The 26976-nt window shown below is 52.7% G+C and overlaps 7 protein-coding genes across 7 annotated transcripts; 3 read left to right on the forward strand and 4 right to left on the reverse strand.

The window, feature by feature from the left end:
• Positions 1-3831: 3831 nt before the first annotated feature.
• CPAR01_16103 (essential for mitotic growth 1) lies at positions 3832-5121 on the reverse strand (the record flags this gene model as incomplete). Its single annotated transcript, XM_060500348.1, has 3 exons — positions 3832-4308; positions 4437-4705; positions 5082-5121. The coding sequence occupies 3 exons, from the start codon at positions 5119-5121 to the stop codon at positions 3832-3834; spliced, it is 786 nt and encodes a 261-aa protein (XP_060340829.1).
• A 2335-nt stretch (positions 5122-7456) lies between these two features.
• CPAR01_16104 (ribosomal protein S17) lies at positions 7457-7963 on the forward strand (the record flags this gene model as incomplete). The annotated part of the gene is made up of 2 exons (XM_060500349.1): positions 7457-7591; positions 7676-7963. The coding sequence occupies 2 exons, from the start codon at positions 7457-7459 to the stop codon at positions 7961-7963; spliced, it is 423 nt and encodes a 140-aa protein (XP_060340830.1).
• A 427-nt stretch (positions 7964-8390) lies between these two features.
• On the reverse strand, positions 8391-10962 carry CPAR01_16105 (ATPase; the record flags this gene model as incomplete). The annotated part of the gene is made up of 3 exons (XM_060500350.1): positions 8391-8611; positions 8676-10785; positions 10873-10962. The coding sequence occupies 3 exons, from the start codon at positions 10960-10962 to the stop codon at positions 8391-8393; spliced, it is 2421 nt and encodes an 806-aa protein (XP_060340831.1).
• Positions 10963-11880: 918 nt separating this feature from the next.
• CPAR01_16106 (uncharacterized protein) lies at positions 11881-14058 on the reverse strand (the record flags this gene model as incomplete). Its single annotated transcript, XM_060500351.1, has 2 exons — positions 11881-13695; positions 13747-14058. 2 exons carry the CDS (start codon positions 14056-14058, stop codon positions 11881-11883), a joined length of 2127 nt encoding a protein of 708 aa, XP_060340832.1.
• Positions 14059-15429: 1371 nt separating this feature from the next.
• On the forward strand, positions 15430-18343 carry CPAR01_16107 (autophagy protein Apg9; the record flags this gene model as incomplete). Its single annotated transcript, XM_060500352.1, has 3 exons — positions 15430-16139; positions 16209-16929; positions 16994-18343. The coding sequence occupies 3 exons, from the start codon at positions 15430-15432 to the stop codon at positions 18341-18343; spliced, it is 2781 nt and encodes a 926-aa protein (XP_060340833.1).
• A 3505-nt stretch (positions 18344-21848) lies between these two features.
• CPAR01_16108 (uncharacterized protein) lies at positions 21849-23447 on the forward strand (the record flags this gene model as incomplete). The annotated part of the gene is made up of 7 exons (XM_060500353.1): positions 21849-22054; positions 22182-22251; positions 22354-22389; positions 22459-22591; positions 22658-22807; positions 22857-23349; positions 23408-23447. Coding segments are annotated over 7 exons (1128 nt in total), but the record flags the coding sequence as incomplete, so codon positions are not given.
• Positions 23448-24407: 960 nt separating this feature from the next.
• CPAR01_16109 (DnaJ domain-containing protein) lies at positions 24408-26039 on the reverse strand (the record flags this gene model as incomplete). Its single annotated transcript, XM_060500354.1, has 2 exons — positions 24408-24998; positions 25056-26039. The coding sequence occupies 2 exons, from the start codon at positions 26037-26039 to the stop codon at positions 24408-24410; spliced, it is 1575 nt and encodes a 524-aa protein (XP_060340835.1).
• Between the last annotated feature and the right edge of the window lie 937 nt (positions 26040-26976).

The raw sequence follows: 26976 nt of genomic DNA on the forward strand, positions 1-26976 counted from the left end.
AACAAGAAAGGGGAATCAACCTCAAGCATGCCAGGTCCCGACTCCTGCGTGAAAGGAAATGCTTAAAAGAGATACTTCTTAGTCTAACGAGGGGGGGGGGGGAGAGGGCACGCGCAACCGACATAAACCAAGCTGTGAGAGGGTCAAGACTCAAGCAAGTCTGCCCGCACATATGTGTCTTATGTACCTACTCCCGTCGGTAGCTACCTACCTACCTAGATACCTTGCAACGTCTCTGGCAACCCACCCACCTGCAACTATGTACAAGACCTACTTTACCTGGGAGGTAAATATTGGCAGCCATACAGAAGCCAGTACTTTGTCTTCAGGGTACGGCGTGCCTAGGTAGGGTATCATCAGCGGCACATCCATCACTCCAGTAGCACGGGGCCGCCATAAACTGACAGCTTGTCCCTGCTGCTGAGCCCAACCTACCTTACCTTGAGGCAGCTTAACGGAAACCCCACTCACAAGTCGGTAAGGAGTCGCACTTTTCGTCCAGTGCCTTCTGGCCAAATCCAATATGCAGCCAGCCCGTTCCGGACGAGCCCAGTGCAGCTGCGATGGTGTGTGGTGAACTGCAGCTAGTGGCCGGTGATGCAGGTGGCATGTCCACATTGCGCCGGGACATCCAGCCGGAGACCTCAGACGGGCCACGGAAGCATAGGGCGGACCACTTGATCTTTTTCGGCGCCTATGAAAGATGAGGCTATCCTAACGCCGCGCCAGCCAGTTTAGCATAGCCTGTACAGAGTACAGGTGTACGGATGCCAACTGCGTGTAATTTGCCCCATCCTTCAGATGCCAGCATTCATTCCCTCATTCTGAAGGGCGACTGACTGGTGTCATTGGGACCGTGGTCAGGCCCAGCCGCCCAACGATGTACATACAACCGGCCACATGCAAGCGCCGCTTGGTATCGGGAGCTGGAGCTGGGGCTGGGGCTAGAGCCGGGCTACGTGTACGAATACCTGGCAGAAGCGAGGAACGAGAAGTCAAGTGGTGCTTCAGGTGGGTAGATCATCCTGCAAGCAGCAACGGCTGCCGCATCTCACGATCTGGATCGTGTCGGGAGCATGGTCGTCAATGTGTGGTCTGTATGATGTTGATACGGGTCCTAGTCTCAGTCTCAGTCCGGAGTATTCTTGCGGATAGTGGCACTGGAGCGTTTGATCGTTTCGTCGTGTCACGGCGTGTCACGTCGTGTCCGGCTACTATTCGTCTCTTCGACTCTTCGAGCCCCGCCTTGGCCTTTGTTGCTGCAGACTCATTTGTCGTGCCCTGAGTTAAACCAGGATGAGAGTAGCCACCCTCTCGGGACCGCTAGAGAGATGGATCAAGATTGCAGGTATCCGTAGAATCCTTGGTCCAGACGAAAGCTGGAGGCGGTGGGAGCACTTGTGGGAGAGGAAAAACATGAAGAGAGAAGGGAGAAAAGGAAGCCTCCTCGAATGCTATTAGCGACCCATGTCACAAAGGGTTCCATTTGGTATTGGAAATATCCAAGACTGTCTTTCGGGTAATAAGTGAGCTAAACCGGCCGAGAAATGCCGCACTGCAGATTATCCAACCCTGGGGAACGAAAGGCGGTCGTCAGAAATCACTTGGTATAAAAGTCGCGTCTATAACTACTGTCATTGGACGGACTGGACGCACGAGTGTGCGGGAGTCCCGTCGGAAGCGTTTGTGGCTTCCAAGTGGTCCGCTGGAAGCAGCACCTCAGTACGTAAGGTGCCTTAGGTAGGTAGGTACCTTGGTCCTTGGGTATGAAAAAGCCGCTCGTTGCGCGCGGTCCAAATGAGAAGCAGCTGCCATGCTCTGGAAGACGAAATGAGCGTGGTAAAGTACCTCAGGTATCCATCCACACATCAAAGTGCAAACTAAGGCACATTAAGGTATCTCTTGTATGATAAATCAATAGAAGCTACCTCATTATCCGCTCCACGTTTCCTGTCTCCCACCTCACTGTCCCAAGTAGCTTGACCTGGGTTTCCTCGATACCAGATGTCCCTTGACCTAAGGTATTACCTCACCTAGCAGGCATGGTACCTACCATCTCTTGGGAAAGTCTCTGTGCTCTGCAAATGTACTTTCCAATTTCGCATCTGTCTGTAACTCACCGCATCCACCCCCCTTCCACCGCGTCGCAGCTTGCCAGGCTTTTTCGCGGCTTTGCCTTCCTTGACCGACTTGCCCTGACGTGCTGTATTCTCTATGAGTCTCCATCTTTCGTATGGATATCAAATCCTACAATGAGGTGGTGGTTTGCGCCGTTCCATCTCCGAATTTAGATATCCTCTCCACTTTGCCTGGGCACCATAGCTGCCAGCATGGTGCACCCAGCCTCGCACTTTCTAGCTCGCGTGCTTCCAGATCCATCAACTTGGCACGAGATTGTGAGCTGGCCATGCCGCCCATTGTCGGATTTCAGCATGTTCAAGTCTCAACCCCCATACCAGAAGGGCACTAATGCAACTATGCGTCCACCTTGCCTGCTGCCCAACCTCCCACCAGCTTGAGTCCCCGGGTCCCCGACATGTTTTGTGAGCTCAGTACGGAGGATTCAGGACAAATGCGCATATCCATCCGTATGGACGCATACATATCTCCTCCCAGCCAGTCGGGCACATCGGTCCGCGCCGCCCTGTTCCACGCGCCCCCAACATACCCCCTGCTTTTGTCAACTTTGCCCGTCGATTCTATCACATTCGAACCGTCAAGTGGTAATGCGGTGTACACACCAGCCCAGTCTGACTCCCTCACATACACACGCGGGGCAGTTCCATGCATGGTAAGGCGAACGAGCCTCACTATTGTCGCGTCCCTCTTCGTCCCTGAGCAGGCTGAGGTGACCAACAAACACTTCATTTTGCCTTCCATGCCGTAGTCCACTCAGGCATCAATGACAAGCCAAATCACAAACTCAACCGTTGCCCGACACTGTTTTTTCATCTTTCGTTCAACCGCACCTATCTATGCTCATCAGTCCAGCACCTTCTTGGCAATCCATGAGTCTATGCGGCAGTCTTTCGTCTTTCCTTTTCGTCTAGGATGCCTTCAACACCTAATTAAGGAAGTTAGACAGAAACACGCGGCTTCGTACCGCAGTACATTCACAGGCACACACGCATTTGGATCAGATTCATAGTACACGGCATCTTGATTTCTTAACCCAACAAACACGGTAGATACATTGTCTTTCTAACTGGTCTCCAAGTATGAGGCCTTGCAACACCTATCCGCGTAGCCACTAGTATCCAGCTATACACCATTAGTCCTTGAAACGTCGTGCTTGTTTTCCTTTTCCTTTTCCTTGTTTTTTTTTTTTTTTTTTGGTATGCTCCCCAGCGACACCGCTGAGCGTTTGGTCACAATGTACCCTTTTTCATGTGCAAATCAAAGGGTGGCCCATTTTGTCACGGCACTTGCCGAGAGCACGAAGATACTACTCTAACAATAGCCAAGGCCGCCACCCCTATAGATCCTGAGTAAGGGGCAAACAAAAAGAAACGACAACTTAGGTTGAAGTTGAACTGTCAAGGCGGAGAAAGCGCCTTGGACCCGTTGTCGAACGCCCCGGTTTTGGTTGCAAAAACAGCGACAGCGATGGCACAGGTAACCCAAGTTTCCGAGATCGCGCGCGGACACCATGATGTTGTATCGTGATTCCGTAGGCGCAACCCCTCGACTTTCAATTTGCCGCTCTGGGGCGCATTTCGCACCTCCAGGCGCCTGGGGGCCACCACTTACATTGCCGCTCTGATTCGCCATCGCTGCTGCCTGGATTCGTGTCCCCGCAACGTGAACGAATGAGTAGATGTCGGGTTTCGACTACTGAATGTCCCAGGAATCCTCAGCAGCGTGGCAAAACTTGCTGCAAGCAACGCTGGCGGACAAGCTGTAGTTGCTGATGGAAATCTTCTCGTCGACGAGGCCATCAGCAAAGGTATCGGCACCCTTTGCCATGGCACCAACAAAGACGCAAACACTCTCCTTGGGGGCGAGCGTGTCGATGTAGTCTCTGACGTGTACCAGAGGGGCCTCGAAACTGAGCGTCACCTTGCGGCAGTTGGGCGGAAGGTGATCGGTGATGGGATTCTGGATTACACGAAGCAGCTTCTCCTGCGAGTTGGTCGAGCGGATGGACAGGCGATGCAGCAGCTGAACCATCAGACCGGCAAAGCGCTTGAATGTACGCGGGATGCGAACAGACGGCGAGACCTCGATCAAGACACCCTTGGCGGTATGAATGTAGATCTGAAGCTTGCCAGCCTTGTTGATGGGGGAGTCGAGCAGGGTCAGGAGGCACTAGTCAGTATGATCAGCATGTTGGATGCAGACACAGCGGGCTAGGCGCGTTGAGGCGCAAAAGCAGTAGCACAAGCAAGGGCAAGAGCAAAAGCAAAAGCAAAAGCAATTCGCTGGTAGTATCCAACCTGATGTGTAATATCCGGGCGCGCGTCACTAATGTCGCGGTTCATCTTGCGCATAACTCCAATATGCTCGTCGCTGTTGAGTAGCGAGTACTTCTCCTCACGTTGGACGCCGTTGCGGCCGGTGCCGCCATGTGAAGCCTTGTAGGTCTCGAGACTGGCGTTGGAGAGAACGACAATGAGGCGCTGAGAATCCTTGTCGGTAGGAGGGATGGCGGTGTGCTGCTCAGCGACCAGCTGAGGGAGAGCCGGAGGGGGAAGCGACTGGGTGCCTGTTGGGATACGCAGGTTAGCAAACCTATGTCAATGAAGCAGAGCCAGCTGTGTGGGCTTGCCCTTGTGCGGACTGTCTGCCATGTCTTCCATCGTGTCGCGATTGCCTGCGTAGTGCTGGACACTCGATATGTGGTGTTTGGGGTAGGGGACGAGGTGAAGTGTGCAGGGCGGCGGGGTAGCTACGGCTTATAACCACGAAATGCTGCGCGCAATTGGAAGTAGGATGACTGGCGCAGAGGCTGTCCGTGAAGAAGGAGGTTCCCGGAATGACAGCGGCAGACAATTGCAATAGGGAGGAGCCCTGGATTCGGGGTTTTCACTTGATGCAAGGGAAAACGTGAGTCGCGCAAGGGACGCACATTGGGAACTTACGAGGTCGCTTGACGCCAGCACGGGCCTCTGGGGAAGACATGTTGATTTTTTGATTTTTTTGGAGGGGGAAATTCGACGATCGGGTGGTGAGATTCGGTGCAGGTTTTTTCCTGGCTTCTTCTTCTGTTTTCTCTTCTTATCTCGTTACACAGACAGGAAGGTGCGTACAGCAGGCGCGTTGTTGCACACAGCAAACAATGAAATGAGAAAGTAGTGAGAGAAAAAAATATGAAGAATAGTTGAGTGAACAGATATGGAATAGATCTGGTCACAGAGGTGAGGAGAGGGACTGCGTGAAGAAGTAAATGGTAAAGTAGTGAGCGCGAGTCGAGAGGGAGGAATGTTGGTTTTGAATTTTCCGACGAGCGAGGGACCAAATCTGAGGGAAGATGATTCAGGCCGAGTTGCGAGGGAAGAAGACAGACTACCTTAGTTGGCTTAGTCCAAGGTGGTGGTGGGTGGGTGGCTTACCTTATGAGGGACACCAAAGTGACCAAACACTTGAGCAAAGGTACCGTCGCCTCTTCGAACCTACTGCGTACCTACGGATACTCACCTCACTCTTGACTGCTGCTGGGGCCCTTGGGACCTTGGGACCTTGGGTGCGGGGTGAGTGTGATGGAAACGGAACTCGGATAGGTACATTTAGTACACAGTGTTGAGCTCATCTTATCACCAGAGCATTGCCCCGAAAGCACAGTTCTCTACAGTGCGAGAAGCGCTGATCAGAGGGAGGCACCTCTGAATCGTCCCTTTGAGTGGATTTCAGCAAACCCAGGCCCACCTTGCTCAAGGTACCTTACCTAGGTATCCGTAGGTTTGTCTCCTACTACGTATGCAATTTTTTACACGGTCAGAGTCACGGCACACAAGTTTCTGCTCGGCTCGGGTCTCAGCCACTCGACTTTTAGCCGCTACGGCGAATGTTTGCCGAACCATCAAGTGCGTTTACCCGTAAAAGAGAAAACTAACGCTTCTTGGGTTCCTCGTCCTCTACCATATTACTTGGTATCCAAACTTGTCAGGTCAGTCTGTTTTGTACGTGAAGGCTTGCCTTCTCTCAGCAAACCCAAGGGGCAGGCTCCGTCTTGGTGCATCGAGACCTACCGAGATCGGGGAATCTAAATCCAGGCGTCCATCTGCCGATGCTGCCGCTGGCTATTGTCCTTAGTGGTTTTTATACCAGTGTGAGAGGTCGGTGCCTTTGAAAACTTGTGGCTTATGATGCCCCGGTAGATATGCAGTGGACGTGTGGGCCATGCTTTTTTGAGCGATAGGAGTACTGAAGAGACACTTGAACTCAAAGTTGCCCAGACAGCGGAAAAGTTAACAGCGATAGGATGAAGGTAATACACAAGAAAACCTCGGTCGTCTCCATAGCAGACGTGTCTTCACATGAGTGAAGCCCCTGGTCACTTATAAGGTATACGCGTCGGCCCTCTGGGGCCACATGGATACAAGGTCGGAATGGCCTTGAATGGGCCATGGAAAATTGTATTATGTCAGTCTGATGCCCCTACAGAGGGTGCTCACAGCGATCAAATTGCGAGGGAAACGCCAACCCTGTTACAGGAGAGCGCGTTTTGTCTTGAAGTAGGCAGCGGTGAGTTAAATTGTCTATAGATAGAACACAATAGTCTGGTTGTGAGGGAATTACTTGAGTATGACTGCGGCCTTTACATGGCTTGCATCCTGGTGGATAGCTGACCTGCTCGGAACGCATGGCACCTGACAGACACAACACCAAGGCAGTACATATTCGATCCCAATTCGAAGGCGGGTACGCTTACGTCTTGCTTGGTACCGATCACTCCAGCTCATCGGGGATGTTTTTAAGCAAAAATAAGTGGAGCAAACTCATATTTCAGCTCGTAGAAATAACAGAGCGAACCAAGCCTCGGTATTGATTGTGACAAGAGAAAGAGACAAAGTAGGCTGATGAGCCGAGATAGACCTTGACATTGCACACCTAGGTAAGGTATCTGAGGTAACCCCCGTGGCCCCGAAACCCAGGAACCAGCTGTCACCAAAAGCCGCAGGCCAAGCCAAGCCACCTTGTTGAATTTAAGGTTATCTTAGCGTCTGATCTTTCCACTCTGTCGGACTCCAATCGAGTAGGCCAGAGAATGGTCTTGGTGTCGGTAAAAACATGGCCCGTTTGACCAATGAGAAGTGAGGAATCATGATCCATTCTTTAATTTTCCACTCTCTCCAGGAGGCTTGAGCATACCGTATCGAGGTCACCATCACAGCCAGCGATCTATTTGAAATACCACGCGACACCCTCAGCACTTCCAAGCTCACGACCTGGTTCCCTCTTGGGATTTCTTCGACAGACCGAGTTCGCTGCCATTGTATATCACCAACCGCCCACCATGTCAGCCCAGACCATGGCGCAAGCCCGCGCAGTCGTCCGCGAGCTCAACGGCGTCGTCGTGAGCGCAGGGCTCATGCAGAAGACGGTCAAAGTGCGCGTGGGTGGCCAGCAATGGAAGCAAAAGGTCCAAAAGGTGAGATATATAGAAACCAGGAGTTACCAGCCCTTGGTCCATGACTCCTATCTTTGAGGAGACTAACCAGCCTCGGCTTCCTAGATGTTCACGAAACCAACGCACTACCTCGTCCACGACCCCAACTCATCCCTTCGCACAGGAGATGTCGTTTCCATTGTTCCCGGATGGAGGACATCACCTCACAAGCGCCACGTCGTAAAGAGCATCATCGCGCCCCACGGTACACCCATCTCAGCGCGCCCACCGGTACCGACCGAGGAGGAGAGAATCGCAGCCAAGGTGCAAAAGAGAGAAGCCAAGGTTGCTAGACGAGAGACGCGGCGGCAGGAGAAGTCTTCAAAATCGACTCCTGAGCCCGAGGTCGACTAAGGCCTGAGATTGGCGGAAGAAAAACTGAACAGAGAACCAGGAAAAGGTATAGTAAGGATTACAACACAACGCTGTATAACACAAAGGAGGAAGGAAAGGGAGTTGACACAGAGCACTCGGCATCGTATTCACCTCAGTTGACGATATCCTTGGCCTGATTTGTGGCTGGAAACGTGTAGACGAACATCCGAGGTTACTGGTGAATCATTGTACAAATATCAACACTATTGCAGTAGTCTCTTGTCTTAGCCATCTACGCAGAATATTTCGTAAAACTTGATATTTTTTGTTCCTTTACCGATAATCAAGCGCCTCTGGAGGGTATCACTTCCACGTGCGCTCCCCTAGCCAACCGATCAATCGCCATGTCACGCAGAAACAAAGAGAAACAAAAACACCTCGCGAATCGCATGCCTGCTGCCCTGCATCATCCACCTCGCTCGCCAAACTCCTTGGCCCAATCCTCATATTCCTTCAAGCCCGTTTTGCTCACACTCGGTCTGATAGTTGTCAGACTCGCCTCAAAGTCTGCCAATGAAATCGGTCGGATTTCGTCCATGGTCATATGCAAGAGAGCTTCGCCCAAAGAGCGGAGCGGACCCATGGCCGCATCTTTAGCCAGTGCCGTTACATCGGAGCCCGAGAATCCTGTGCCCATATCAGTATCAGTTCTGATGGCCGTTTCGCCTCTAAAATGACGACGAATGCTTACCATCTGTAAGGAGAACGAGCTTCTCAATGTCCGCGTCGGACAGGACATGCTTTTGCTGCCCCAGAAGTGTTCGAAACTGCGTAGAGCGAGTCTCGGACTCAGGCAGCGGTATGTATTGACGCCTCACAAACCTGCGGCGTGCGGCTTCATCAATAGCCCAGGGCAGATTGGTTGCCGCCAAGACAAGCACTCGGTTCGCATCTCCTCTGGTCTTGTCCTTTTCATCCACGGCCCGACCCGCCGCAGCTCGCTGTAAATCACTCCACTGAATGAGAAACTCAGTCTTGATCCTCCTTGTCGCCTCGTGCTCTCCCGACCCGGACCTCTGAGAAAGTAACGAGTCAATTTCGTCAACGAAGATGATGCTTGGTGCCAGAGTCTTCGCCAGAGAGAACAATGCTCGGACGAGCTTCTCGGACTCGCCCAAGTATTTACTCGTCAAGCTGCTTGCTGATATCGAGAAGAATGTCGACCGTGATTCTGTTGCTACAGCACGCGCCAGCATGGTCTTGCCCGTGCCTGGCGGACCAAAAAGCAGCATTCCTCTTGCAGGCTCCCGAAGTCCCATGAACAAGTCAGGTCGCAGGAACGGGTAAACCACGTTCTCCCTGAGTGCGTTCTTGGCTATCTCTAGGCCGGCAACATCGCTCCATCGGACCTCATCGCCCTGTACAATGATCTCATTGAGAATTTGCTTTGCGGCTGCCTCGTCCACGCCGGTTGGAAGGTTTTTCATAATCTTCTTTTTCGTTTCCTTCCAGGCTGTCTTGAGCGAAGAGCCCTCTTTTTCATCGTCGGCAGATGCTTCGGAAGAAGGGCCTTCAGCATCAGCTGCGATTGCGTTTTCTTTCCTCTTTCCCTTCCTCTTCTTGCCAGGTACCTTCGGACTTGTTTCTGCGTTGTCCGAGCAACTCGAAGATGAACGGCCCCGCGACAATGGCACGTTACGATGAGATCTATCGGCTTTATCCTGTTCTGATCCGCTCGTGAGATTATTATTGGGCCGAGTAGGTATGTCCCCGACTGGCTTCCTCCGTATTCTGGCCACGTCCGGCGTAGTCTTGCGTCGTAACTCTGACTCGTCAGCGTCAGATGACGGAGGCCGTTCATGAGGCGATGCTCTGGATCGTGAGACTGAGGACGTTGGGTCCCTTGAACGCGAGGTCCGCTCTTGTCTTGGGGTGCCATACTCGGCCCCTGGAGCATCTTGATAGGACATGGCGTTCAAGGCACTCGATGCCGCACTCACGGACAAGGCTGATGGTCGCACTTGCGATGAATCCTCAGATGTTCTTGCACTACCAGTCGCATCTGAGAAAGACGGATGAGCTTCTCTGGGCGTCACGAGCCGTCGGGTATGTACGTCCCATTGCATGCCAGACGAGGGCGGCGGCTTGCGGGACTGCTCGGCAGGCGTGACAGGCGCAGACGATGAGACCTCTGGTACTGCTGGCGACGCTCTGGAGAGTCTTTCTCTAGAACTCAGGGCAGTCCATGCAAGAGTTGCAGCTTTGCTGGCACCAGGTCCTTCGGTCTTGGACAATTTTCGACTCGACTTTGCAGATTTGTCGCCTGGCCTCCCGCTCCGCAGGGTGGTCCGCATGGTGTATTTCTCAGGGCTCGGAGACCTCATAGTCGGCTCCTTCCTAGACGTTACTCGGGGAGAGTTTGAAGGGCCGGCAAAGGGAGACGTCACGGGACTTTGGTCGCGACCGACTACAGCCTGCTCAGATGATGTTCTGTAGGGCAACGACGGTCTTTTGGGCAACGCGGGCCGCGAGAGATCGGGATATCTTATAGCTGGAATTGTGCCTTGGCCAATGTAGCCTCGTTCAGGAGTAGACATGGTGTATGGGTCGGGGGAGATAGAGCGGTTCGGGGTGGGTGGGTTATTGGGTTGAGGAGTCAAGGCGTCTTGTCGGGATATTCGTAACGCTTCAAGCAGGTCAATGCGCTCCTTGCACTGCAGTTCGAGCTTGCGCAAAGAATCTATCAAGGCGTCTTCTGTTTCGGTTCCAGCAACGTAATTGGGTAGTAGCTTGGTGATGCGTTGGTCGTTGAGCTGATCTAGGGCATTCCTCCAGCATCGCATCGCCTCGGTCTCATCACCCTAGAACATGGGAAAACCTGAATTAGCACAGACAAATCATCCTTTGGTATGCCACGCCATTGAATTTCGGAGCAAGCAAAGATATACCTGGCTTTCATAGTAAACAGCAGTGGAGCATTTCAAGTAGCTGTCGTCGTATGTCTTCTGGAGGATGGCAAGGCCCCGAGAGCGTGACATGGTACTGGAAGCCAGACCATAGTATGTCCAAGTCTGAGTAGAGACGCGGGATGGTTCTGACGTTGGGGCAGAAAATTCGTCACGATCCGGAACGTCGAAACAGTCGGGATGAGCTTTTCACAGCGGAGGATGGAGTTGAGCGAACTGGAGCTGAGGTTGAGGTCAGGTAGAGTTCAAGGTCAGGATGCGGTGCCTTTGTTTCTCCCGCAGAGGGATTGCCGGCGAATGATGGCGGGGGGCAACTGAAGACTAGCGGGCCGCAGTGACGTCGGTCTTGGTGGCTGAGTGGGGGTAAAGCAATAAAAAGGCAGACGGCAACTTCCAGCGTAGGTCATCTGTACCTTAGGTAGTGCTGCACGCGTTAGTGGCTAGCTCTCTCCCTTTGGTAGGTAGGTAAGGTAGGTATGAACCTACCCGCTTGCTTTAGTGAAGCTTTAGTAAAGGCAAGGTAAGTTACCTGCCAGGGGAACACTACTACCCAGGATCCTAAGTGCCTTGCTAATAGGAGAGGTAATGAACGTGAGGTCCCGTCGGTCAGGTGCCTATTCTGCCAATACATAAATATATCTTAGCTCGGGGTATCTGTAGATGCTCCTACAACATCAGTCGCACACATAAGTAGGTAAGGTACTTAATGTAGTATGAGTAGGTCAAAATACCAAGACTCCCAAGCACCTCATAGCAAACCTGGAAATTGTACCTCAGGTAAACGATAAGTCACAAAGCATCATTTTGAAGCACATGGTCTGCACACGGCACTGGGCGATAGCAACACGCGGGGACGACTGGGTACTGAAGGTGTAAAATGCCTTTGTGCTACCTATTAGTCTACCTGTCACACAGTCCACGCCAAAGCCTTAACCTCACTCTGAGGCCATATCCTCGGCCAGGCACCCTCGGCTTCTCCGTCACGCCCCCCTAAGACAAGAGGACCTTGATCTCCCCCGTGGTCCGAGGGAATAGGTCTCGCAGCAAGTGAGGCTCGTCACCCTCATCAGCTGACGCACCGTCACCGGCTGACAGCTCGTCTGCTAAGAGCAACATCTGCTCGACGTGCTCAAACTCGTCGCAGAATCTTTCCGCAGCCTTTTCGGTGAGTTCTCGCGCCAGAGTTGAATCTTGCAGGCGCTTAACATTCTCCATGGCGTCCATCAGCGCCGATGGTAAGAAGTCGTCCAGAGCCTGGCTGGCTCGACTCAGAGCTGGCGGCTGTACCTCGTCAAGCGACGCTACCTTCTTCACATCGCTGGCATCCGTCGTAAAATTGCTCAAGGATGCAAGAATCTGCGCCAGACCAGAACCACGGCGGAAGAACTGGTATTGCTCTTCCGTGAGCTTCTTGCTCTCCTCTACAACCCTCTCTTGCAGCAGCTGTGTTCTTCTTTGAGTAAAGTCGAAAGGCTCGAGGGCATGCTTTGCTGCAAGCAAGCAGTTTGTTATGAAGATGGCACCAGCCGGTTGCCTCACACCTTTGGCCATATTTTCGCAACCTGCCAAGAAAGGCTCAAAGGCCTCTGCAAGAATTGGCTGAAAGTCGGCCTCGCGGTCCGATGACGACGCCAGCGAAATCTCGTACGTTTTCATGACCGCAGTAAGCTGCTTCAGCGCTTCGAGTAAAAAGTCTGGAGGCACAAGGTCAGAAGGCGTCTGCTGGAAATCGCCTTGTAGAGTTGCGATGTGATCCCTCATGAGCGATCGGAACTGCCTTAATGCGCCCGACTCAAGTCCCGTCATAAGCTCTAACAGCGCACACTCGCTGCCCAAAAGTTTGGCAAAGGTGTATCGATAGAAGCCAAGAATGTTGGCCAACTTGTAGGCGAGAATAGTCTCTTCGTTGGACTGAATGACCTGCTCGACCCTCTGCCTCAGCATTCTCGTTGCCCCTGAGACATCTCGGTCCACAAGGTCGTTCAGCGCCTTGAGAGCATCAAAGTCGGGTGCTGTCTCAGCGTCACCTTCGCCAAGAAGCTGCCAGAGCTCATTTGCCCGGCCCGTCTGAAGTCCCTTGGCGATTTCGTCGCCTTCCGAGACGAAAAGGATTTCCAGAGCCTCTCTCTCACTGACAGTGGCCGAGTGTATCCAGGCGAGCATGTCACCCACATAACGAAGCGGATCGTGGGCAGCCATCTCGATAGGCTTAACCGAGTGATCTTCGAGACCTGCGGCCGTTCTACCTGTCAAGGCGACGTGAAAAGCGTCGGACAGTATGCGTTCTCTAGCTTCCGCAAAGAAGTCTAGGCAATTCTGGAAGAGCGATGGCCGCTCTGCAAGAACTCTAATGGCGCGACGAATTGATGAGTTCATCTGGGGGTTCTCGAGGTTCAGTGTTCTGAATTCCCGCTGGACCCATTTATACAACTTTTGGAAGGCAAGACCGAGATTCTTGGATGTCTGCTCCATTAGTTGCAGGCCCAGCGTCTGCTTCTCAAATCCGAGTAGAATCTCGCAGTCCTGGCTGACTCGTTTTGCCTTGTAAAGAGCAGCGAAGAAATTGTCGTCAACAGGCTCGGCGGTTGATGTCAGAGAGGCGACCTCGTCATCAGAAAGGATAAAGTGACTGCGCAATGTCTTGAGAAGTTGCTGTTTAGATTCCACGTCTGCTCTCTGATTCATCAACGATGAAGCCTCTTCCAGAATAGGCCCCGTCTCCTGCTGAGCTGCAGTAATCCGACCCCTCACATCTTGATAGTTGTGATTTAACTTGTCCAGAGTAGCCCCTATGCGACGCAGTTGCTAAAAGGGATGTTAGTCAACGAATTGGTGATTTTGGGCCAAGGGACTCACATCGGCGACTCGGCCAAACTGAGAGACAATCTCCCCATTGCTGTCAATCACCTCCTTCTGTAGGCCTAACCGTAACTGACGGCGTGTCTCGGGCGTATTCTTGAGGTTGCGACTGTCGAGCAATTGCAAGGCATCCCGAAATTCGGAATCGGCATACGATGTTGAAAGAACAGTAGTCACCTTGGATGAAATAGGGTTCAACGCCCTCGCCGATGATGTGGTTGAGGGCGACTGGGGCATATTGCCGATACTAGAACTGGACACATCTCTGCTGGGCAGTGGTCTCAAGGAAGGCGGCGGAGCAGAGACCATGGTGAGGAACGGTAAGTGAGCCAGCGGAGATCATCAACGCGCTCGTAAGAGTGGCTGATGATCAAAATTGGAAGGGATCAGGATACCAGGTTGCAGCTACTAGTTGCCTACGGGGGAGTCGATATGCCCTTCTTGGTTGGACTGACACCTGTAACTAGGGACTAAGACATGAAGGATAGAGGGCTACCTTCTTCTCCATCCCTACCTTGAGTTACGTAAGATACTCTGTACTTCCAAACCAAGCTGAGTTATGTGCCTCACAGGTCTAAGGTAGTTCCATGGGCACCTAAGGGTACTTCATTGGTCTTGAGGAAGGGTACCTACCTTAGGTACCTTAGATAAGTTACCTCAAGGTGAGATAAGAGATAAGTAAACACTTTGATAAGACACCTTACCTTACCATGACGTCCAAACCCTTGGGCCAAAGAACCTAGGGAAGGCGGTCGAGAATACCTTAATAGCTGGGGGAATTGACGGCAAAAATGACTTGACCGCCTGCTGCCTGTGTCCACCTTCCCCACTCATGGTGCCGCCTGAGCCATGCCGTCACCTGGATGTGTGCGCACCACCAGCTATGGTACCTACCTAGCTGCCTACCTACTTGCCGGAGGGACCTGGGAGACTGACATGGGAAGCCAAAGCAAAAGGTGCTGGCCCCTCCACGACCCGTTCTGAACTTTGAGAGACACTACTGCCTACCTGACTACATCTTCGGTTTCCTTTGGGCATTTCCTCTGTCTGCCGCTTAGGTGAAAACCGTCCGTTCCTGGCGACCTTGGCGTGGCACGCGTGGTTGACATAACAGACATATGCAGGCAAAGCATCTATCCATCTCTGCCTACCTTAAACAGCGCTGCCGTCTTCCTCTTCTTCCTACCTGCCTTGCCATACGCACTGTAATCGCCTTTCTAGGTACTCTCCTGACATCGGACTGAAAGATTCCCTGTGCAGTAGCTAGCTTTCCTTGTCTCACTGCGTTGTCAACTTACCTACCTGAGCTGACCAGGCGTCACTCCGCATAGGCTTGTGAGTCTGAAGTCCTTCACCCCAACACTTCCCATGGCTTCTGTCACCTGCAACCACCCGAGATAGCCACATGACCGCTAAATCACATATCAAGTGACAACAACAGAGCTACCTTCAAACCGTTTTGCAGTTTACACCTCACCACTCTCCCGAGCTGACCTAAAGACCGTTCAGGAATGCGATAACAAACCGACCTTTGCCTCCAAATCCGACTGCCTCTCGTCGCGCAAGCTGCATTCGTCCGTTCCTCCTCCAAATCAGACCCCGACCGAGCGCCATGAGCGACGGCCATAAGCCCTGACGACCGATTACTCCTTCGCGAAACCCGATTTGCCTCTCTTCGATATGGCTTCCAATATCTTCCCTCAACTCGGCCCACTGTCTCGAGGGTCGAGATCGTTTTACAAGGAGCTCAGAGGAGATACTGACGGCGACCTGGATATCGAAGAACACGCAGGTCTGGATGTGGACGAGGAGAACCTGCAAGAGCAGTTTCAAGACTATGACCTGGACCACATGCCAGGCCTCACAGCAGAAGACAGCCACGCGACTCTCGACAGCAATGCCAACCTGCTCAAAACACCTGTAGGAGCCACACCGGGGCCGACTGGTCGCGGGACTCATCGCGGCGGAATCCGACAAGAGTCGAGTCCACGATGGCTGGGGCAGGATGATGATGGAGATAACGACGTCCCGGCTTCTTTGCTGGTTGAGCCACACGAAGTGGTAGCGCAGTCCAAAGGATCTGGGGGGAGGAAGCCAGCTGCTACTCCGTCGAGGCAGAACGCAATACCTGGTCCCTCTAGTCGACGAACCCATGCTCAATGGGAGGCCACACAAGCGCAGCAAAGGCTTCATCCAGCAGATCTCGTCAAACCAATCCGGCCCCAGGCGAAGCGATATCCCAGAGGCCTTGCGTCGAACAACGAGAAAGAAAAGGCTCTTTGGAGATGGGTTAATGTCTCGAACCTCGACTTCTTCGTTCAGGATGTCTACTACTACTATCGAGGGAGCGGTTTCTGGTGTATCGTGTGCGCGCGGGCGTTGCACCTGGTGTAAGTCGAGACTTTGAGTCTGCTGGATATTGACAGTACACGTGAAAGATGCTGACCAAATACTTTCAGAGAATCTGCCTTCTTCGCCGTATTTTTGACCTTTCTCACTCAATGTGTCGAGTACACAAAAATCCCTAACAGCAACTCGTTGAAAGAAGTTACGATTCCTCAGTGCACCAGAAAGATGTCATTCATGTGGAACACAGGCTTGTGGCTGTACGTCTTCTACTTTATATGGAAGACGGTACAGTTCACCATGGATCTTCGGCGTCTGAACCATATGCGCAACTTCTACGTTCATCTACTAGAGATACCGGAGGAGGATATGCAGACCGTTTCCTGGCAAGACATCGTTGCCCGCGTTATGGCCTTGCGGGACGCGAACCCCAAAACAGCCATCAACGTGCGCCCATCTGCGCGAGAGTGGATGCGCAATCAGTCCAAGGAGAGGCTAGATGCTGCAGACATTGCCAACCGTCTCATGAGGAGAGAGAACTACTTGATAGCCATGATGAATAAGGATATTCTCGACCTTACGCTGCCGATACCCTTCTTGCGACAACACCAGTTCTTTTCCCGAAGTTTGGAATGGAACTTGCATTTCGCAATCCTGACTTATGTCTTCGACTCCAACAACCAGGTCCACCAAGAGTTTCTCAAGGCTGATCGCCGAGGCCTCTTAAGCATCAAGTTGAAGTCGAGGCTGGTCTTTGCTGGGATCATCAACTTATTGATTGGGCCATTTGTGGTCGCTTATCTCATTGTGGTGCATGCATTCACGTACTACAATGTAAGTCCTTTCCATTGTGACGTTACGAAGATCACATCAGAGAAGCTAATATATTGGGCAACAGGAGTACCAGAAAGACCCTTCAACTTTCAGCCATAGAAGGTACACGCCTCTTGCAGAGTGGAAGTTTCGCGAGTTCAACGAGGTTCCGCATCTCTTCCAGGAGCGTATTAACATGTCTTATCCGTTTGCGAGTCGATACATTGACCAGTTCCCGAAAAAGATGACGGAACAATTTGCTAGAACGGTAACCTTCGTCGCAGGAGCCATTACTTCAGTTCTTGCCGTTGCCTCATTCCTCGATCCGCAGCTGTTTCTCGGGTTCGAGATCACGTCTGAGCGATCAGCACTGTTCTATATCGGCGTGTTCGCCGCCATATGGGCGGCTGCAAGAGGCATGATCTCTGAGGAGACAACTGTGTTCAATCCAGAGCACGCCTTGCTCTATGTCATTGAGTACACGCGCTATATGCCAGACCACTGGAAGGACCGTCTCCATACAGCCGACGTAAAGCGTGAATTCTCGGAGCTTTACAAGCTCAAGCTGGTGATTCTGATCGAGGAGATCATTGGTATACTTACGGCCTCGCTGGTACTGATCTTCTCGGCACCGAAATGCAGCGATCAGATCATCGATTTCTTCCGGGAATTCACAATCCACGTGGATGGAGTTGGCTATATCTGCTCGTTCGCCGAGTTCGATTTCAAGAAGGGCGTGGGCAAGGCCAAGCAACAGTCCGGCCCTGGCGACGTTCGAGAAGACTATTATTCCACGAAACATAACAAGATGGCAGCATCTTATTATGGCTTCTTGGACAACTATGTGATCAACCCGAAAACGGGCATCCCGGGCCATTTACCGCCAGGGAGTCGTCATCCTTTCCATCCTCCACCAGCGTTCCCGGGGCTGAACTCGCCAACGCTGGCGGCCGATATGCAAAGTTCCAGACTGGGTCGGCATGACCTATCGCGAAGTCGAGCTCCTCCTGGTGGTGGAGTTGGACAACAAACTCGAACGCCGAGGTTCGGGCCCTCGATGACGGCTCCGTCGCCGATGGCATCAATGCTACTCGATCCACACCACCAACCGGCCGCAACAGGGTTCGGCGCCCGAAGTACGCATCGGAGCCGACCCGGTCGGGGGGGATACCAAGGTGAAGGTATAATTGAAGAGTCAACTGAAGACGGGCTCGCCACAGACGCCCGACTGCATTCTCAAGGACCATTTGAAGACGAGATGTATGGGGGCTCAGGACCTTTGGGCGAGTCTGTATGGGAGACATCGCCGCCCAAAGGGTTGAGTCGAGAAAACAGCATGGCTGATGCAGGCGAGCAAGACGCCGGGGTACTGGGGCTGATTTACCAGTTCCAGCAGGCCCACCGTAGCAACCCCCAAGGTGGAGGAGGGCTCTAATGCGGTAACACCATAGATAATGTTATGGGTTCGTTAACTACTTAGTAGACGAGAATGAAACTTGAGTAAACGGTCCAGGGGGCCATGGATCCAATGGGTTTCCACACTTTCAGTCCTTGCCGTAGGTCTGCCACGGTTGGCAAAGGAATGCGAAGGAGGATACCCGGCTCAAGAAGCCCAGTCGTATACACACAGGTAGTATTGTTATAGAAATGAAATAGACGGCAATGACCATTTGAAGAAGAATTGAAAATCTCAACCACTAGCACGGGGACGTGACGTTCTCTTGCTTTCGCCGACGGGGCGGACGCCGGACCGGACTGGGAAGGGAGATGTCGTATCTCCGAGCAGTCCGCACACGTGCTCCAGAGCACCGTGTGAGCGCCTCTGGGCGAGGCGGTTCACAGAAGAGGATCGGGATGCAAAAAAGGCGCGCCGCGCAAGCTTAAATTCGCAATAAATAGGGGGTTTGCAAGAGAGTCGGGCTAAGTCAGTGGGCGTAGGTTCGAGCATTCGAGTGGCTATGGGCGGTAGGTTCTATGTAGGCTGTGTACATCGTGAGTACCAACCAAGTAATAGCCCACGAAGCAGTACGGGTTCTCGGGACAGTGGAAACGGCAAAGAGTTTTCTGTCGGACGCATGACGAGGTGGATGGGCGGCCTAGGGCTGGAGATTGATAAGATGAGATTAGATGCAAGCAATGGAGGCCCGAGTGCCGTGTCAGTAAAGGGTGAAAGGGCCAAGGCTACTGACAACCGAGATGAACGAATATGAAAGCCTTGATCGTATCTTGTATTGCACCATTGCGATTGCAGTGAGACAAGACGACTACTTGTTCTCCCCGGCGCTCTCTTCCGTGTTGTCTCCTTTCCCCTATCAGCCGCAGGTCTGCAAACATCGAACCCGTGAGCCCATCGTGTTGAATCCTACCATATGCCATGTTTGGGGAAGAGACAGCAGAACGAGAGAGAGAGGAGAGTGCCCTTGTCTTCGTTGGCTGTATTCGCATCCGTACCGTGTACGCCGACCACGCAGCAGGATCACCTAAATCAGTGACAGGGGTAGATGACATGACCCGCCAAAGGGGTGCGATAATTCCAGAACCGAGGCCGGAGGTTCCATGATTTTACGAAGAAGTATTGAAGCGAGGACGCAAACGAATGGGTCACTGCCCCCCGGAGCCTTTTGTCAAACCCAGCTTTCTCAAGGGTCAGATGCTTCTTCTGTCCTTCTAGAAAGACAATGAGACAGGAGAGTGAGTGCCGGGCAGGGGCGTGCTTGTGAGGCTCTGAGGGCACTACCACTTGACTGGATTTGACATATTGTTTGCAGTGGAGGTGCTCACTCTCTAACGAGACCCAGCTCAGGGACCCATCACCACCTCAGCCATTAACCGGGTAGCTTCAAAGTCACTTTGTCTTCCTAGCCACTTGCCGGAGGGCGCTTATAGGGAGAGTCGGAACACTGGAGACACCGGCCAGGCGGATCCATTGAAAGCACGGGCTGGATCCGGGGGGTCGGCCGAACCCTTGACGGACTTAGCTAAGCGAGTGAAGAAAGGTACGGGTAAACCGAAGAAAAAAAAAGAATGAACACAGTAATCCTCATCTTGGGGGTTTCCGATACTCGTTTTGAGCACTGATGATGGGAGTCGGAGGTCCAGCCATCCCCTGGTCTCATCTCGAGCTAAATCTGGCGTCCTCAAATGGAGGGAAAAGGTTGAATGATACATCGATACAAAGTCTGAGGTGTTGGGGGCGACTATTGGGTTGGATGTGGTCACATCGGATGTAAAGTCAGCGTCATGAATTGTCTTTCTGGCATCTGCACGGTCAGGGAGGAAAACGTAGAAACGACACTGCCAACAACGCAACGATACATACACTGGCCACACTGCGGCTTACCGCGACCGCGGCGTTCGTTTGCTTCACGGACATAGAAGTGTGGTTGATCCTACGGATACATGTGGGCGGAGAGACGTGGCGAAGGGTCAGCAGACAGAGATGAGATTGATAACAAAAAGTCAGGGGAAGAAATCCACACAGATCTTACTAGGATGACCCACTCTGCCTGCCACTGACCAGATTTTCAAAATACCAGATGCAATGATAGCCTCGATAGGGAGAGACTGGGACTGGGGGAAAGGTTTTGACAAAACAGGATGGAAAAGCTGGAAAAAAGAGGTCAAGTGCCTACTGGCTGCTGGCAAGCCGGGTCTTGGGGAAAAGCGGGCCGCTGATCTCCGAGGCCGCAACAGACGAGACCCGAGGTTGGACTCTGGAATCTGGACTGTCCATTTGAGTGTTGAGCTGGAACACTTTTGAGGACACTGTCTGGTACCGCTCTTTCGTTTCTGGGTTTGCCCCCCTTCTTCTTGACCTATTCCCGGTCTTGCTATTCTGATGTCTACGGAAACATTGGGACAACAATGCATTCTCCTCTCGTTTTCCAGGTAAATAAATGTTGGCTCACTGTGTCGCCATGCTCTGCCATTTATCAAAAATTCAGTAAACACTCGGTACTTGTTACGAGGAACTCCAAGGGTGATATGCCTGTTTGCATCTTAGCAATGTGGACATGCCAACGCATATCTAGAGACATATACTCAATGTTCCAAGGGCAAAGGTGCCTGATATATTAATCGAAGCCCGTGCCTTATGGCCAAAAGTCCGTTGGCGTTGGAAGATACCTTTGGTAGGCCGGGCTGTAGTTCGCCCGGGAGTCCCTGGAAAACCACCTCAGCTCGCCTTAAACCCGCTGGGAGGAGAAACTTCTATGACTTCTATGACCCAACCAAGTATCTTCCAACTGCCACCAATGTACCTTACCTTGCCTTGCCTTGATACATCCACCACTCAACAAGATAGCTACGTTAGGTAAGGTAGTCAATAGATGTGCGGAATCTGCAACACAGAGCGTGTCTCACCGACCAAGTAATAATTGTTTACCTGGAGTCTTGGGCCAGGTAATGTGAGGTATGTGATTTCTCCCCATTCTCTGGATACGAAGTACGCAGTACTCCGTACCCAGGTGCCAATACCTTAGCTCCCCTCTCTTTCTCGGCCCCGACATCCAATCCACAGCAAATGTACCTTCACGTTAGCCCCGGCCTCCACTGCCTGTGCTTTACCTGACTCTGCTAGCTCCAATTGGCCTTTTTTTTTTTTTTTTTTTTTTTTCCTCTCCTGCTAGTTACGACGTGGTTTGGCCTTCCCTACCTCCGCCGTTCCTACAACCTCAAGTCTCGCAACTGCCACCTGCATACCAACCGTGCATCGCAACTCCCAACGCACGGCGCCGTGAGCTTCAAGGTCGCTCGCTTCTTCCTAATAGCTCCCATTGCACTCGCCCTCGTCACTACACGCCGTTGCCCGACACTTGTCGACTTTTCCCGGCCGAATCGATCATCGACGGCCCTATCCGATTGTATGCCCAGAGCCATAAGTTTCCCTAGGCCTACGAGAGCAGATCGCGAGTGAAAAGGAAAGATAAAAAAAACCAGAGAAGCCATCGGCACAGACGGCCAACGCGATATTTTCCGTCTCTCCCTCAACGAGAGCTCCTCCCGCCACATCCGTGGTCGCCATCGCCGACCCCCTCGATCCCCCTCCAGCTGTCAATCTGGCGGCTCTTCAGCCCAAGCCCTACGGCGAAGCATCTGCTGTGGCCGCAATGGCCCAGCCCAATGCAGAGCCCGCCGAGGAATACGAGTGCGCAATGCCCCCATCTACACATTCATCACGCCCACATCTTCTGCCGCCACCCTTCGCCCTCGACTCCTCTTGACGATGACGCACACCATACCAGTACCCTCCTGCTGACTCTTTGCTCTACCAGTTATGAATCTCTACCGCCCAACTTTTCCCTCGTGCAAAACATGGCTGCTGGGGCATTTGCGGGCATAGCGGTACGGCATACTCTTCACTTGCGGTCTCGGCTCTGAATGAGCTGGCCCGCCTTCAACTTTGATATTCCACAAGATCCCGGATGCTGATCATTCCATTTGCAGGAGCATACCGTCATGTATCCGATTGACGCCATCAAGGTACGATGCGGCTCCCTTCCATAACTATAGATATCGCAGACGATCATCCGCTAACCCCGAGCTTTGCAGACTCGCATGCAGGTCCTGAACCCCAATCCCTCGGCCGTCTACAATGGTGTGATTCAAGGTACATACCGCATAGCTAGTCGCGAGGGCGTCCTGAGCTTGTGGAGAGGCATGTCCAGTGTTGTTGCCGGTGCCGGTGAGTGATTCCCTACCAGCACGACCGCTATTATGCTCAATGACTCCCTTTTGCTCACTATTCTAGGTCCCGCTCATGCTGTTTACTTCGCTACATACGAAGCTGTCAAGCATGTAATGGGTGGCAACCAAGCTGGTGTCCACCATCCTCTGGCTGCTGCGACCAGTGGTGCTTGCGCTACGATCGCCAGCGATGCGCTGATGAACCCTTTCGATGGTGCGTGGTCTTAACGTCATCTTATTCCTCCACTCGGTATTCCCAGTAGCTGACGTCGAGTTCATTCCAGTCATCAAGCAGCGCATGCAGATTCAGGGGTCGGCCAAGATGTACCGTTCCATGACCGATTGCGCCAAGTATGTCTACAAGACTGAGGGGTTGGCGGCTTTCTACGTCTCTTACCCGACCACGCTCTCCATGACGGTGCCCTTCACTGCCCTCCAATTCTTGGCGTACGAGTCCATATCGACGGCCATGAACCCCAACAAGGGATACGATCCCACAACGCATTGCTTGGCTGGTGGTGTCGCCGGTGGTTTCGCTGCCGCTTTGACTACACCTATGGATGTCATCAAGACGATGCTTCAAACCCGAGGAACTGCCACCGACCCAGCATTGAGGAACGTGAACGGATTCATGGCTGGATGCCGGTTACTGTACGAGCGTGAGGGTTTCCGCGGATTTTTCAAGGGTGTGCGCCCCCGCGTGGTGACCACCATGCCCAGCACTGCCATTTGCTGGTCTGCCTACGAGGCTTGCAAGTATGTTGCCCTTAATCACTCATCAGCAAAGCACTATTCTAATACAACAACCTTGCAGGGCCTACTTCATCTCCAAGAACGACAACCCGAACCCTTGAAGGCGGTCCGCCGCTGCGCATATAGAAAAGAATGTCATTGACGATTCGATCACCGATTAGAGCGGTCTTGTAAATTTAGAAATCAGGGTCGAGGCCCATGAGGAACTCGGACCACCGAATTGGTCTTTTTATACTTGGGGGTACAATAAGCACGATACCAGCAGTCCCGGCGAGCATTACTCTTCTTCTGCTAGGTAGTAGCGCGAGGAATGACACACGCCGTCTTCCAAGCGGGTCTATCTGTTGCCGGGGAGCTGGTGGTTTGGCAAAACGCAACGTTTGAAAGGATACTCAACATGTTGGCGTCAGGAAATGACGGACTTGCCTGGAGTTGGTATGCTCACGGACGGATTTATAGAAACTAATCTGATATGCCGTCCCTCACTCTCCTCTACATTCGCCATGATCTGTCATTGGCATGTTCTGCCTCCACGGGCCTGTGACAGCAACAGGTAAACATCACTGAACTACCGTTTCGGAATTTGTCAAGCATTCAGGTGATCTCGGCGCGCGGGATTCACGCTGAGTTAAACTATTAAAAGCCTCCAGCATGCGAGGCTTGTCCTCTGTCGATAACATGATCTGTATGGTCATCTTCGTCTCCTTGCGAACACCGTCACTCTGACGGCAAGCGCAATTGTCTTGACGACGAGACTTGGTGATATTTCAACGCTTCAAACCGAAAGCCATGATGGAAAGATGCATTGGCACATTGTGTATATTTCTGACACCTTAGACAATGGAATCGACCCCAGATATCTGGGGAAGCGTGCACTTGACTGGCTTCTTGCCTCATGGCCTAGAGCCGTTTCCCCGTCTCAAACTACGAATGACGATAAAAAGTAATGCCGGCCGTTGAGTGAGGCCCCGTGAAACTCCAGGCTTTGACCTATAAAACTCCTTGATTCCATGCTGCGCTCTCTCAGAGTCTTTCTCAATGCTGTCACAACCCCGTCTTCATTAGAAGGGGAAGCCGCCACCACCACCTCCTCCGCCAAACTTGAAGTGGAATTGCTGGCCTCCACCGCCGCCGCCCTGCTGGAACATGAACGGATGGCCGCCGCCAAAGGGGTTACCCTGGAACGGGCTGCCTTGCTGCTCCTGGTTGTTCGGGTCGTCGCCGCGGTCGAAACGTTCGCGGAGCTCAGGGTTGCTGAGGACCTCGTACGCCTCATTGATGGATGCCATCTTCTTCTCCGCCGCCTCCTTTGTGAGTCCCTGCTTGGCGGCCTTGTCGGGGTGGTGGATCTTGGAGAGCTTGCGATACGCCTGCTTGATCTGTCGCTCGTCGGCGTCGTGAGAGACGCCGAGTACCTTGTAGTAGTCCTTCGTCTTGCTCCGCTTCAATGCAATCTGGGCCTTTTGCATGAGGGGCTGGACAACGTCGTTCTTGTCTGGGCGGATTTTGCTAGCCTCCTCGAAAGACCTGATGGCCGCCTCGAACTCTTCTCCCTCCATCATGACCTTGGCGCGGTATAGCAAACCATAGAAGGATTGCTCGTTGAGAGCGAAGGCCTCTTCGCAGTATTGCTTGGCCTTCTTGCCGTTCATCTGTGGCGGTTGTTAGTCAAATCATGTGCAGCTTCTTCCGTTGAGTGCAGTACTTACGTCGTAGTAACCTTGGCAGGCCATTTCTGCCACTTGAATGTACAGTGATGACTGAGCATTGGAGGGGATTGTGCCGTCAGCGCGCAATTCCTCGACTTGGGTCTTGATGTCTGTGATCAATCCAGTATCGTCGGCAGAGTCGATCAGGAGCTTGACGCCAGTCATGGGCTGGTTCTTCTCGAAAGCTTTGTTAACCCTGTTCAGGGTCTTTTCGATGGCCTTTTGTTGCTTAAGAAGCTTCCTACAGGGCTTCGAATCGGGATCGGAGTGCAGGCACTTCCGCGTCTGGGCCATGCCGTTCTGGAGATCACCAAGTCCGTAGAAGGTGATGGCGGCGATCTTGATGTGCGGCGTCGTGTCTCCCGGCCTCATCTGCAATACGTGGTGCAGATCGCTCATGCCCTCCTCGACCTCACCCCGCTGGAAACGGCAGCGCGATCTCATCTCACGCAGGGAAATGGCTCGGTTGGCGGTCATGATGGCCTGACCGGCATGTCCCACGCAGGCTTCCCAGTCGCCGCTCTTCTCAGCTGCCTCAGCGAGATGGGCAGCGCCCTGAGCCTCGTCGAGAGCAGCGAGCTCAGCTGAAGCGGGGTCCTTCTTGGCCAGTTTGTACTGCTCCCTTGCGCCGTCCCAGTCTGCAATCTTGGACTTGATCTTGGCTAATTGCACATGGGCACCCTCGAAGCCCGGCTTGAGTGACAGAACCTTGTTAAAGTCTTCAGTTGCCTGGTTCGTACGGCCGAGGGAGAGATACGTTGTCGCGCGCTTGAAGAGCGTCAAGTAGTTAGAAGGATCGCGGGCGACGGCGGCATCGTAGTACACAAGGGCATCGGACGTCTGGCCCTTCGAAAGGTGAGCTTGGGCGGTGGTAAGGAGGGAAGACACGGGGGTATCGGAGGGTATCTGGTCGGCGGATATGGCGAGAGTGGGCGTCGAGAGCAGACTGGCTGCGAAAGCCAGGGCGCAAAGGCGGACGTACATGGCTGGCGCCAGGTGATTGCGAATAACGAGTGTAGAGGAATCTGTTGCTCAGAGCCGGATATGAGGGCGGGAGTATGTGGATAGGTTTCGAAGGAGAAAGAAGACAGGACCCAGGCTTAAGAAGAGAGGGGGGGGGGGGGAGGATTGGGGCGGGTATAAAGAGAGTGAGGAAATTGGAAAAGTTGTCCTCAAAAGAAGCCAAGTAATACGGATAGGATGAAAGCTACATATGACCATATAAAGCTAAGGTTGTGGGGCAAGTAGTCCTTAACGGGCTGACAGTGACAAGCCTCCTTCGTGTCCTTCTCCCGGAGATGCTGTACGTTGTTTAGGAGTACACAAACAGCAATCGGCTCTTTTAATAGCCATAATTGCCTCGAGCAACTGGCGTACCATGGCAAGGCAATACCAAGTCATAGAAATGAACACGAATCTCCTTTTCCGTGAGGTTCCTTGGTAAATAATGCATGGCAACCCGGCAAACTGGATAGCGCATTACCTTGAAGTTACCACCCCAGGAGGATCGAGTCGCAAACTCAATATTCCGTCAATGAATGCGACGGAGACTCTTACTTGGGAGACGCGCTGAAGTGTCCAGATTTCAGTAGACACAACGGAGATCGGGTCCACTTAGCGCTTCTTTGCAGGGGTCTCATTCACACTCTGCCTAATTAGGTAGAGCTCTGTACCTTACAGAGAACTACGTACCTTGCCGTTCGTACCCTGCATTTCACTTGCATTGCTTTTCAGAACCTCCCGCCGCCAATCAGTCGCGAGACAAGGCAGCCAATGCACCCCAAATTCCTTGACAAAATAACAGGCAACAACGACAACGATAGCTGCGGTCACTGGCCCGGTAACTCTACTGTTCATACCAAAGAGGGGTGCCTCTACATGAGTTTCTATACAGGAAAAGAGACAGCTGAACCTCACCGCA

The sequence above is a fragment of the Colletotrichum paranaense genome, assembly GCF_030867605.1.
Source record: "Colletotrichum paranaense strain IMI 384185 chromosome Unknown Scaffold_23.1, whole genome shotgun sequence".
In the NCBI taxonomy this organism is placed as follows: domain Eukaryota; kingdom Fungi; phylum Ascomycota; class Sordariomycetes; order Glomerellales; family Glomerellaceae; genus Colletotrichum; species Colletotrichum paranaense.